The 12,937-nt window shown below is 53.5% G+C and overlaps 1 protein-coding gene across 9 annotated transcripts in view; it reads right to left on the minus strand.

Moving 5' to 3' along the window:
* Window positions 1-1,823: 1,823 nt before the first annotated feature.
* The window catches only part of NLRC5 (NLR family CARD domain containing 5), a 79,297-nt gene continuing 68,183 nt past the window's right edge, over window positions 1,824-12,937 (minus strand). For all 9 annotated transcript variants that reach the window (XM_072827000.1, XM_072827006.1, XM_072827002.1 and 6 more), the window contains 13 exons: window positions 12,547-12,630; window positions 11,797-11,880; window positions 9,282-9,365; window positions 7,985-8,068; window positions 7,519-7,602; window positions 7,131-7,214; window positions 6,914-6,991; window positions 6,116-6,199; window positions 5,960-6,031; window positions 5,626-5,709; window positions 4,120-4,203; window positions 3,724-3,807; window positions 1,824-2,916 (listed from right to left, as the gene is read on the minus strand). In XM_072827000.1, the coding sequence (XP_072683101.1) occupies window positions 2,829-2,916; window positions 3,724-3,807; window positions 4,120-4,203; window positions 5,626-5,709; window positions 5,960-6,031; window positions 6,116-6,199; window positions 6,914-6,991; window positions 7,131-7,214; window positions 7,519-7,602; window positions 7,985-8,068; window positions 9,282-9,365; window positions 11,797-11,880; window positions 12,547-12,630 (1,078 nt within the window). In that variant the 3' untranslated portion in view covers window positions 1,824-2,828. The remainder of the gene's footprint in view (window positions 2,917-3,723; window positions 3,808-4,119; window positions 4,204-5,625; window positions 5,710-5,959; window positions 6,032-6,115; window positions 6,200-6,913; window positions 6,992-7,130; window positions 7,215-7,518; window positions 7,603-7,984; window positions 8,069-9,281; window positions 9,366-11,796; window positions 11,881-12,546; window positions 12,631-12,937) is intronic.

Genomic DNA, 12,937 nt, shown 5'->3' on the forward strand with positions numbered 1-12,937 from the left:
TTTTCAGAGGAAGGGGCGGGGAGACTGGACCTCCTCAGTGTGGGTGGAAACACAGTCCAGGCCTCCAAGCACGCCGCAGGTGGCAGAAGAGGATGATTAATAAATTGAACGAGGTAAGCGTACCCCAGCCTGTAGTGGACCCAGCCTGCTCTGCGGTGCTGAAGCCACAGTTCATCTCAGGGCAGCTGCTGAAAGTTTCTGGGGTTTAGAACTCGGGCAGGGCTCAAAGGGAAAGAAGAAGAAGGAAAATGAATAAACAGCAATGAAGAATGTCCCTGAGCTCTGGGCTCTGCCGGTGTGCATTTCACCCGACCTACAGCTTCTGGATGGTGCTCTGTTCCTGCCTCCCCCATGACTTCCCTGGGCAAGTCATCTTCAGGCTTTGGGGGACTCTGACTCCAGTTTTGCGTAAAGACAGAGACAGCACAAGGCCCCCTTGGTATGAAGGTGGACCCTGAGGGCCCACAGTCACCGTGGCATCATTTCCTGTGAACGTGAGACAGCATCCAGGATTCTGGTTTTCCGGGCAAACCTGCTGCAAACTCTGCCTGCCTAGCCCCTCCCCCATGACCAGGCTGATGGCACCACTCGGTGCCAGGTGTGCCCTGACCCTGGGCAGGGTACACCTGCCATAAGAGTGTCCTCCTGCGGGGTGTGGGTGCTTGGCACTTGGCCGGAGGACTTTCTCCTCACGCTCGGCGGGCGACCAGGGACAACACGGAGGGCGGCAAAGGTCAGGGTTGAGCCATCCAGGTGAGCCTCCGGCAGGCAGAACATCCCAGGCTCCTAGACCAGGTGGGAGCAGCTCTCAGCATCACCTCTTAACCCCATTCTGGGTGGAATGGCAAAGGAAGTAATCTCAGGAATCCCCAGTGGGCCAACCTGCCCTCCAGTGGCGCTAGGCCGCAACTGCACCCTGCCTGGCGCCTTCTCAGAGTGGGGTGCAGCTCTGGAGGAAAGCTCTCCAGCCATCAACTTGTTCAGCCCACAGGCAGGTGACAGAGTGGGTGCTATTCTCCTGTCATTTCAAGTATCTCTGCACCTCATATGATATTCAACTCTAAAGGGGGAAGGGAAGTAGCATGTCACCAGTCCTGCTGCCTACTAGGGACTTTGTATACCATGCTTCCTGCAAGCCCCCAAAGGTCCTGGAGGCCAGGGGGTGTTACTAACTCAAGTCCAGAAATAGTTTCTGTCTCCGAAGACCAGCAACAAGCAGTCAAGTCACAGTCCATTCCACGCCCCTCTGACTTCCAAAGCCATATTTTTTTATGTCCCACCCACCAGGGAACACTTCCAGGTCAGGAGATTCTAGGCCTTCACAAGGACCAGGCAAACAGCGAAAGGGAGGGGCAATATTGGGGAGTGGTGGGGACTGTGGCAAACAGAGATGTGTGCTATATGTAAAGGGCATGGTCAAAAGACTCCACCGATTACTCTTGAGTGGGGACGTGGGGCCAAACACCCTAATGAAAGCTGAAGATCTGGATTTTCATGTAAAAGTTCTCAATTTTAAATACTGACGATTGATTCAGAAACGAGTTTAAATTTAATGCAAGTCAAACAAAGAATGTTTCTAACACCTTGAGCTTGTATAATATCCTCTTGGTGCTGCTGACTTGAGTCCGGAGTGGGGAGGCAACTTGCCCACAAGCCCATGACCATACGGAGACAGGGTCTGCACTTGGCCCCACGTCTCCTGACTCCTAAGCCTGTGCTCCTGTCTGTTCACCTCTCTGTGGTCTGTCCTTCTCTCCAGTCCCTGGGGCAGGGGGTAAACCACTCCTGACCTTGGGTATTAGCAGGACACATCAGACTCAGGGTAGAGGCTAAGACACGATCCACATTTATTGGTCTAATTTGGCTTAAAGTGTGGAAGGGCCATCCTTGGGCCTTCTTGAAAGTAACAAATACATCACATAGCACGTGCAGCCCCTGGGAGCTCACCCGGATCCTGCTGAGGTAGTGGCTGAACCCAGTGGCCTTGCCTGATCATCTTGGTAGTTCCTGCCCCCACACCCTTAGACTTGGCCTTTTCCATTACACAGGTTAGACTTGGCCTGTCCATTCCCAAGCCCTGTATCTAGATCTGGGCTCAAAGTCTTTGGAATCCAGCATTTAAGAGGAGGAGAGTCATCCCATTTACAAGTGGGGACACAGAGGCTTGAGGCAAGAGGGGACTCATCCAAAAGCCTCGTGGCCAAGTCCCTGGCTTGGCCCTCAGGCCACTGGGCTAGTCAGTGCTTGGACACTCTCCTCATCCCATTTCTGGGTGGAGAACATTCCCTGGCTTAGCTAGCTACTCTGAAAATGCAATGTATAAATACATACTTGCCTTTTAAAAAGTCATAAATTAGATTTTATACCAGCCTGAGGGTACCTGGCCAGCCATGTCATATGATGGGAACATTCATCACATGTCATATATGAACCACAGACCACATGTCCTGCCACATGTGGTGCCAGGACCCATGCCACTGGCCCACGGGCCATACTGCAAGTCCCAGGTAACCTTGCATAGGATTCGGCCTCATGTGGCCTTCTGTGTCACATACCACATCATGACACTTTCACATAGTGCGACTGTTCCTGACTGGTCATGTGTGTTCCATGCAATACAGGGTAGTCTCCTGGTCATACTAGGCCCCTGGTCCCTTGCTGAAGATTCTAGCCTGACAAATATTGCCCTCCCTCCCGGGACAGCACACAGAGGCACCCAGCTGAGGCTCTTTTCCTGAGCCCTCTGTCCTGGTGAGTGGAAGTTGGCTTCACTTGGCTGGACTCAAAGGATCTTGAGGAGGCCATCAAGTACCCTGAAGGGCTTGCGGCTATTTGTCGAAGAAAGCGAAGTCCAGCCTGGGCTCCTGGCTCTGTAGATGCTGGACCATGGTGGGGGAGATGGGATTGTTCCAGAGGCTGTAGGGCACAAGGGCAGGCACTCAGCTATAGGAGCTGTTGGCTCCTCCTTTCGTCTCCATCTGCTGTCCTATCTACAGATGGGAAAGCCCAAGAGGACGAAGAGCCATGCCCCGACAGAGGTGGGTTAGACCAGCATGGCTACTCTAGGGAAATGGTGTCCTCCACACCCACTTCCTGACTTTTCCCACTCAGTCTTCATCCCTAGAAGCTCGTGATCCCAGCCAGGATCATGCTCATATGATACATATGTGCAAGAAGGAAAAAGCTCCCATTTATTCAAGACTATACTTCCATCATTTGACATTGTCATGAGATACCGATTTCTATAGGACAAGACACTTCACTCCCATTTACTAGAAATCCAGCATATCAACTATATGAATGGCGTCCCTTAGAGGCAGTGCCCTTGTACAGTACACAACCTATACAGCTGTATGTCGTGGCTGTGATGATACCATTTTCAGTGCTTACTATGTGCTAGGGATTGTGCTCAGTGCTTTATATAATTGTTTGGTCCTCACAGCAACTGTCAGAGGTAGATATTATCATTGAGCCCATTTTACAGATGAGGAAATTGAGGTCAAGAGAGGTCGAGTCACTGACACAAAGTTACATAATTGGCAAATGGCAGAGCTGGGATTTGATCTAGGTCTGCTCGCTGCCGAATTCTTGGTGGAGAGATCCAAGTCTCCTCTGATAATCCCCAACCTGGGTTTTGCCTCCTTCTACAGGGAGTTCCCCTTACATTGTAGAGGTTGGCGAGGCCTCCCACCCACCATCTCTGCCCCTGTGAGCCCTTTTTACCGAATGACTTGGATGCCAGACCCTTGTGCCAGCCCTTCAGCCAGGAGCCAGGCTCCACAAGCTGTGATCCGATTCTTCTCCAGGCTTCGCAACGGAGAGCAGAGAAAGGGAAAAGGGAGAAACTGGCATGAGTGTGGGGGATGGGTTCCCCTATGCCCCCCTGACCCCAGGCCAAGATGCTTATGGAACCCAACAAACAACAGTGCAGCAGGAAGGCTGAAGGCTGAGACCCAGGGAGAGCTAAGGTCGGCAGGGGCTTGGACTAGAACATGTAACTCAGGGAGGGCTTCCTGGCAGGCAGGGGCCTGACCCAGCAGCCTCTTGGCTTTCCCCAGGATAGAGGTTCCCCTTCGCATCCTCCCCCAGTTCCGGTTTCCCAGGATGTGCCCCTCATACTCCATTCTCTTCAGCCGGCCCATCTGCGGCAGGACCCGGGCCAACTCGGCAGCCGCCTCGTCCCCGAGCAGATTCCAGGACAGCCTGCAGGGGAGGGGTCCTGAGGTCAGTGGCAGGAGATCCTTGAGGCCCAGGGGTAGAGACAAGGAGGCAGGTGGGGAGGGCTGGGGGCCAGCAGTGGAGGCTGCCAGGCAGGTGCAAGAAAGGCCACTTGATGGTGTGCTTGTGGGCTCTCCCCGAAGACTTTTCAGGGCATAGGTGGTCCCTTCCTCCCCCCATTCCCATTTTGAGCTGGTCATCATTCCTCAGGAACCCAGACAGCCTGGGATCTGGCTGTTGAGAGAATTCAGAGCACATGGTCTGCAGCAACCATGTCCTGATGCAAACTTCCACCCTAATATTCCATCATAATATTTGCCCTATTCATGCAGCCCATTTTTCTTTAAAGTAGTCTTCCCCACCCTGCTTTTTTTTTTTCACTTTAAGAAATTAATCTCAGGGAACACTTATCACTACTATCAATGGGAAACCTTCACTGACAACCCTAAACAGTAGGTAGTTATAACGATAAATACGGCGCAGACAACAGTATTGACTTCTAGCGGGATCCTGTGTCCTTCCTCAGGTGCTGAGCCTGTGGCCTGCCCCCTGCTGGTTACAAAAGGACACCCATGAAGAAAAACTGAAGCAGAACAAATTCAAGCATTGAGACACTTAACTCTCTGGCATGGTGGTATTTCAGGACCATGGCAATTAGGTTGCACTAGCTAGTCTCGAATTTATCTTTGATATAAAGTAATGATCTGCTCTATGGTACACAATATTTTTTGGCTGATCAAAATAAATAAGGAAAATCACCAGCATTAGGTGTTAAAGATACCTTAGCATGGATGTGAGACTTGGTCTTCGGTGTCATGTAATGAATGAGAAGGATGAGAACTTTTAAGATGCAAACCTAGTAGCCTCTTAGAATCCCCTGTGTCCTGTACCTTAGGAAACAGCATTTTGTTCCATTGTGTAGTCAGGGGCCCAGCCCAGTCCTGGTAGTGCATCTCTCCCTGTGGCAGAGCTGCCCAAGGTCAGAGTGCCTCTGATTGCCAAGAGGGAGGTGGGCATGGCCAGCAGGCAGGGCGGGGGTCATGCTGGTTTCAAGCATTCTTCACTACCAACGGGTGGTTTGTAAATTGAAGCTCCGGAAGCCAGGAGACGTGATCTATCCAGCCGCCTCCCAAAGGAAGGTCAGGGGCAAAGAGCTTTTGGACACCAGCTAGCCTACCTCCCTCGGCCACTCCACAGTGAAGAAAAAAGCAGCAGAGCCTGAACGGACTTGCCCAATAGTACTCACAGCCAAAATGTTAAAACTTCCTAGAGAGGGAGTTTAAGTAGGAATGACCCTCCCCGTTTACAGATGGGGCACTGGTCAGGGAGGGAGGGGACCAGCTCTAGGCAGACCATGGCTGGCAGGCAGGCCAGGACCCCAGGTGCCCCGCTTCTCCCAGCACTCACAGGATTTCTTCCAGGGCTGGGCAGAGCACCAGGCTGGCAGCCAGGGGCTTGGCGGTGTGGTTGTCGATCTCACACGAAACCAGGCTGGAGACAAAGAAGAGGGCGGGAAGGAGGGTGTCTGGGTCAGGGGCGTCTCCAGCCAGCCTGCCCTCTGCTAACGGTGCAATCAGAGCAGGAAGGAGAGGAGTGGCCAGGGTTGGGGGGCAGGAGGGAACCTTAGGAAGCTCCCCTATACCTGAGGCCTCTGTTACTTCACAGGCCTTCCCAGGTGCCAGAGACAAGGGCTGCCCTTACCCCACCCCAGCTCCCCAGGTAGTCTCAAGAGGCTACTTACTCTATCTGCCTCAGCAGGGGGAGCCCCTGACAGAAATGCAGGACCCCTCTGGCCAGACTGTTCTCTGCCAAGCTGTAGGGCAGCGAGACACCTGTGAGAGGAGCCCCCAGATCCTCCCTGGCTGCCCCTGTGCCCATGCTCCAGGCCCCTGCTCACCTGATCTCTTCCACATGTGGGCATCCATCCAGGGCCTGGCTCAGGCTCAGCGCTCCCTTTGGGCCCAGACGGCTAGACGGCAGGCTGGGGGAAGGGGAGTGGGTGAGGGGAGCCTGGAGGACCAGGTGTGGGGGTTGGGAGCCTTCCCAGAACCCCCACACTCAGCAGTTTCAGGCCACACCATCAGACCATCCAGGTAACTGCCACCCCAAGCCCCCTCCCCATCCACACAGGACCCGGTGGGTATTAAGCACCCTGGCTTTTGGGTGTAAAATCCTAAGTTCAAGGAGGCCTGGCTGTTTCATGAGTAAGTAAAGTAAGCTCTCCATGCATCTCCTGGCTTTAGTCTCCTTGCCCGGAAGATAGAGGGAATAGAAACCCGGGCCTGGGGCTGCTGTGGGGGCTCCAGTGAGATCCTGGCATAAACCAGTGTTTTTTCTCCCGCCCACCCTTTGCTGACACTGCCTTACTCGCCCTCAGCCCTCAGACTGGCTCAGGGACATGCCAAGCCGAGCAGAGACCATTGTGCTTCTTTTGTAGACAAGGAAACTGAGACTCAGAAGGGGTAGTGGCTTGGCCGACAGCCCAGAAGGGGCTGGTGGCGACCCAGGACAAGGCCGGGTCTCCTGCCTGCCCTGCCCCAGCCTTCAGAGGCAGGGGAGGAGTGGGCAGGGTGGGGGCAGCTGGCCCCGGTACATCCCCCGCTCTGACCTAAGGCAGGGCTGCTCAGCCAGGGGGGCCTTGATGCCCTAGTGGCCCCAGGGCACCCCTGCCTGAAGGGATGGGGAGGACACTCACTGCAGGACCCTCAGGCAGCAGGGCAGTCCCTGGGCCAGGCCCAGGGCTGTGGTATCCCCCAGGACGTTGTAGCCAAGCCTGGAAGAGGAGAGGGATGAGGTGAGCACCGGGCTGTCTGGCTCCCCATCCCTGCACTGCCCTGTGCCCACCAGGGGACATGAGGGCCAGGAGGAGTGGGGGACGCTCGGGGCGGAGGGCCGCCGGCGGGCACACTCACATCAGCTCCTCCAAGTGCCTGCAGAGGGTGAGGGACTCTGCCAGCCGCGTCCCTCCAGCTGGACCAATGCCATTCCCTGAGAGGCTGAGGAGGACGGATGTTAGACCCTGGGACCCTCACGTCCCCCCACGCACTGCATCTGCTAGGGCCCCAAGAGACCGCACCCCCCGCCACACACCTTCTCAGCCTGATGGGGCAGAAAGGGCCAGAGAGGAGCCCGGCCTGGGCTGGCTGAAGGTCCCGAAGTCGGTGGGGCCAGGAGCCAGCCCAGCCCCACCACTTGGACTGTGACGTTGGGGGGAGGAATGTCACCGTGAGCTGGGGCCAGTGTGTCCCCAGATCACGGCGTGGCTACTGAGGGCCCTTATCAGCAGGACTGACTACTCACTCTATCTTCCTGAGCTCCGGCAGTCCTGGTAGGACAGCAGCTAAGTGCTGGGCACCGGTGTCTCTGATCTGGTTGTGGCTCAAGCTTGGGGAGAGAACAGTAGAGAATTGGCGCAATCCGCCTGCCACACAGGTCATATTGTCCACATCTCCCCTCCCAGAACAGAAGAGGAGGCTGCTGTCTGGAGGGAGTCCCCTCCTGCTGTGTCAGCTGAGCCCTTCACCCTCTTGTCTTCTGTTTAGGATGTTCTCCCCAGTGTCTGACCTGAGTCCCTCTTGCTGCCATCCACACTCTCACATCCTATCTTGGGGTCTCCTGACGGTCTAGGCCTGGGATCAGGCAGTGGGAAGTGGCTGAAAGCAATGGGACTAAGCCGGGCAGGGCATACTCAATCAAGGAGCCCTTTGCTTTCATCATCTGACCCTGCCGAAATTGTCTTTGGTTGGGGGAGGGATGAGGAACTCACCCCAGCTCCTTCAAGCTCATGGCAGCTCTGAGGGCCTCGGAAAGTTGGTGGCAGCCGACATCACAAATACCGTTCCTGCTCAGCCTGGAGAAGCAGAGGCTGTGGTCAGGACCAGAGGCCTTTGCAGGTGCTTTGCAAAGCTTTTACACAACTGGGAACCCAGATGCCAATCGATCAGCTTCAAGGGTTGGAGAGGGGGACAGGCAAGGTGGCAAGTCCAGATGAAAAAACTGAGCCCAGGAAGGAGCCATGGCTGGCCAAGGACCGCTCATGACTTCCAGGCACAGTAGACATGAAAGCCCAGAGCTCCCCACTCCCCCGCCCCGAGGGGAAGTGGACACATTATTTTGGTCTGGCCAGGCTTTGCCTCAGCCTCTGTGTCAGGAGCTCCAGGCCACCCCAGCTCAATGCCAATTACACACGGCCTCCACAATTCAGGCAATTCATGTCTCCACGGCATAGGTGTCCTAATCTGGGCAAATGCTGGGCTTTTCCAGAAAGCCAGTTTATTGTCTTTTCTGCACCCTGACCTTGCTCTGCCTCCACGAGTGTGGAAAAAACAGAACAAACCAAACCAGTGGAGGTGAACTCGGCCCCATGTCGAGTGTTTGAAGATTGCTTTGTGTTCTTTCACTTCACAAACTGAACTTCAGCGAAGTGCCTTTCTAACAATTAATTTGGGATGAAATGACCTCATCCCAGAACTCTCTGACCTCGTTGGCCGCGCACTCCTCTGGCCAGCCTGGGGCGGGGACTGGGGGAGAAGCAAAGCCATGCTTTGTGTTGTTGCTTGGGTTTCTTCTTAGTTGCCACATTTTATGTTTTGAAAAATCTCAAGAAAAGAACGTGTTTTATCTATTCATCAGGGTGGCCAGGGGCCCAAGTGGAGAATGTCGAGGTCACCAAATCAGAGTCTAGACCCTCATTGCCTGGAGTGTGGTTGGTTCCCCTAGAATTGGTATCACGTGGGAGCTTGTTGGAAATGCAGAATCTAGGCAACCCAGGCGTGTGGCATCAGAAATGTGAGCAAGAACACAGGGTGAATTTGTGCATGTCAAGGGCTATTCCAGGACTGGGCTCCAAACCCATCAGGTCCCTTCTGTCATCAGGAGGGAGTTGGTGGCATTGAAAGGCAAGAGCAGTGGGCATCAGCCCAGGATGGCAGCAATGTCCCTGGGGTAGGAGTCACGGGGGGCCTTATGGAAGGGCCCCTCGTGCTTCCCTGGGCCGGTGGTCCCAAAAGAGCTGGGGAACATGTCCCCCCCACTCATTCCTATGGGGTTACTTGGCCACTTACCGGAGGCTCTGTAGGAGGGTCATGTGGCTTAGTCCTTGAGTGAACATGGCCAGGGTGGAGCTGCCTAGTGGGAGATGGCTGAGGCTGCAAAAGAGGAGGTCAGAGGAGGACTTGGTATCGCTGGGGCTGGGTCCCAGGTGCAGAGACCAAGGCCCCATCCAGTCTGGAGGCTCTGGCATTTAGCAATACCCAAGGACCTCCAAGATAGCCACTTACAGTCACACAGAGCAGACTCATTCTCATTGTATAAAACAAAACCGCATGAGACATCCAAAGGCCATTTCTCTGCACAAATTAAGACTTCCCGGGCAGCAGTTTTATGTTCTGAATCACACCAGACCCAGACTGCTGACCAGGAATCCTAGCAACCACACAGCGGACATAAACTATAGGCCCAGCACTGAGCTCAGGGCCGTCCTGAGGAGTGGAACTCTCTTGTCCCCATTTTACAGATGAGGCACACTGAGGCTCAGAGCATTATGGAAAGGAGAAGCATTGGGAACAGGACCCAAGTCCATAGACTCCCATTCCTGGACCCCACCTATGCATCACCCATGGGATCACACTCCTGTAGGCCCCAGGCTGGGCAGGAAAGATTAATAATAATAATAATAATAATAATAATAATATTAACAATAAATAGTAGCCAGTACTTGCAGAGTGTGAACTCTGTGCCAGGCTCTGTTCTGAGGTCCTAATATATATTATCTCATTTAATCCTTGCCACAAGCCTAGGAGGTAAGTAGATATAGCTATCATCTCCAAAGTTAAGATGGGGAGAAAAGCATAGAGAAGCTAAGTAACTTGCCCAAGCTCACACATTCATAGGTGCCCTGGTCTGCCTAGAATTGAGGGGGGCTCCAGGATGCGGGACTCTCAGCCTCGGGGAAACTGGGACAGATGGACACCCTACCAAGAATTAAACCTGGGTGGTGTGGCCCCTAACCATGGTCCTTGCCTCTATTTGGCCACAGATGGACAGGTGGAAGAAGTCAGCCAGAGGTTCAAGGAAAGCTGCCTGGCAGAGAGGAGACACTCAGAAATGACAGCTCTGAAACCAGAGGAGGTGTCTGGGCAGTGCGGATCCATCCCCCTTCCTTCATTATGCCCATTTTATAGTTGAGGCGTCTGAGGAGGTGAGAGGCAAGGAGGAGCACTGGCTGCCTGGGACACCAGAGAAGGGTCCCACATCTGTCCTGTTCTCTGCAGTACCTCCAGCTCCGAGTCCTGGGCCCCTGGGTAAATACCTGTCAAATGCGTGCATGAGCCAATCAATGACCTCATTGGGCCTCCAACAACCCCCTCTCTCTGCCAGAACAAAAGCTTCCAGAAGGAAGGGAGGCTGAGCAGAGGTGAAGGCACATGGGGGGAGGCCAAAGAAACAGCTCAGGAGAAAGACATGTGGGTCCTCTGGTTAAAGGTCTCTTCAATACCATCCATGCCCTGGTCCCCAGCAAAAAGGGACAAAAATGGGAGAATTTTATTGTTAATGAGCAAAAAGTCAGAAGGCTACTTTTCAATTATATTCAAAACACATGTTGAAACAAATCCAGAGGGAAATTCACAAACTGCTCATTCACAGCAGTTTTCCCAGGAGGATGTCGCCACTGGAGGATGTCGCCACTGGAGGATGTCATGTCCTTTGTTACTTATTTCTGTAACTATGAAACTTTTTATAACCAGTGTATATTTTTGGTCACCAAGTGAACTTTGAGATTAAAAGTAGATGCCCAATAAAAGGGTCTCTCTAAATGCTGTTATGTCTGGGCATGGTGGCGGGGAGACACTCACTGACCCTTCATACTGAGACTGTTTCTTGTCTTTCTGGAACTTGGTGACTCCAAATTATAGTTGAGAGTAAAGAAGTTGCCAGTTACTAAGGAAATGATTGTAAGCAAGTAGCAGTGGATGTCTATGGGTCTAATTTGCCCAGAGTTTGTGTCCCCTTCTTCTGACATTAGCACCCTGAAACACCACCAGCCCCTCAAGACCAGATAGTTGGGTGAGTATGTGACCCAGATCTGGCCACTCAAAATACCGTGTGATTGGCTTAGGGGTGAGCTTGTGACCTGAGCTAGACCAGTGAGAATCATCTAGAGCTTTGAGTTATAACTACACAGAGAAAGGTGCTCCCTTTCTGCAAAGTTGGTAGGAAGTGAACCTGCAGCTGCAGGGATGTCCTGCCTGGCAATGAAGTCAAGATGGGGGTAAGGAGGGAGCAGAGAGAGAGAACAAATACAGACCTGGATATAGCTATGCCTGAAGTTAGATTCCTTGTAATTTCCTGTGACACGAGCCACTAAATTTCTGACTTGGGTCAGTTTGAGTATTTGTTTCCAGTGATCAAGCATTTTCATGACACTCAGAGCCCAGGTAAGGGAGTAAAAGGGAGGGCTTTTGGCTCACCTCTATCCATTCAGGGATGTCATGGTTTGTTTTCACAAGAGCTGCAAAAGTTCCTAGCCTTACTTCCAGCTCCTCCCCCCCTTCCCCCCTCCCCCCCCCCATCACTTACTCGAGCTTCTTCAGCCAGCACTTGCCCTCAAGGACCGTCATCAGGACTTCAGTGTCCTCCTCACCAAACTGATTGTTGGACAAGCTGGAGGGGACCAAGTACGAGGTGAGTGTTAGACAAGCCTGCTCGGCTCCTGGAGATGAGCTCTCTCACTAGAAGAGGGACTAGCTAGACTTCACAAGGATGCCCACTCCCACCCACCACCCCCCTGCCCCAGTCTCTTAGTGCCTTCAGGAGGGCAGCTCGGGGTCTGCAGATCCTGGACCATCAGGGCACTGCTAGCTCCAAGGGCCAGGTTTTGGGGTCCCTGAGGAGGGGGCATGGCCATCACAAGCTGACCCAGCTGAGAAAGGATGCCCTGAATGAGGGCTGCAAAAAGAAGAAGCCAGGGACAAGGGACACACACACACACACACACGCAGTGATTCCTTCGGCCCCATAGCCCTCTCTGTACTCTGACACCTATAGCTACCCCTGGCAGAGAAGGGTGATGATCCTCATTTTACATTTTATGTGAGATAGTCCAAGACCAGACAGGCACAGTTATTCTTATGACTGATAAGTTGAGACCAAGAAGATGGTGCTTAGCTTTCCCAGGCCACACGCAGGGTTGCAGGATTGCTGGGCTTCATCAGGGAGCAAAGTGATAGGCTGAAGTCCCACCACCCACCTTGCCAAAGGCGCAACTGTCCTCTCCACCCCTGCCCTCAGCTGGGCCGTCCCTTCCTGGATCCCCCCACTGTGACTCACTCCAGCTCCTCCAGGTGGTGGCAGTTTCTCAGGCCAAATGTCAGGTGGGCCAGGCCCTTGGAGCTCATACAGCTGGAGGTCAGTCTGGTGGGGGTCAAAGGGCAATGGGTCAGGCAGGGGCTCTTGGTCTTGAGAGCCCTGGATGGGGTAGTAGAGGGCAAGGAAGAGGGGAGGGATAGGAAGAAGGGGCCTCTTTCCCTTCATAAATCTCCCCCACTGTGGAATGATTAAACTTAGCTTGGACTAGTTGAATATTTCCCTAACCCATTTATAGGCAGCAACTTCACCACGTGTGCCATAGTTGGGCATCCCTGTGAGGTCTAGCTAGCTATGATCTTTTACCACAAGCTCTGCATCTTCATTTAAATGACAAAAAAGTAAGCAGCAAGTA

This window comes from Canis lupus, chromosome 5 (assembly GCF_048164855.1).
Source record: "Canis lupus baileyi chromosome 5, mCanLup2.hap1, whole genome shotgun sequence".
Lineage (NCBI taxonomy): Eukaryota > Metazoa > Chordata > Mammalia > Carnivora > Canidae > Canis > Canis lupus.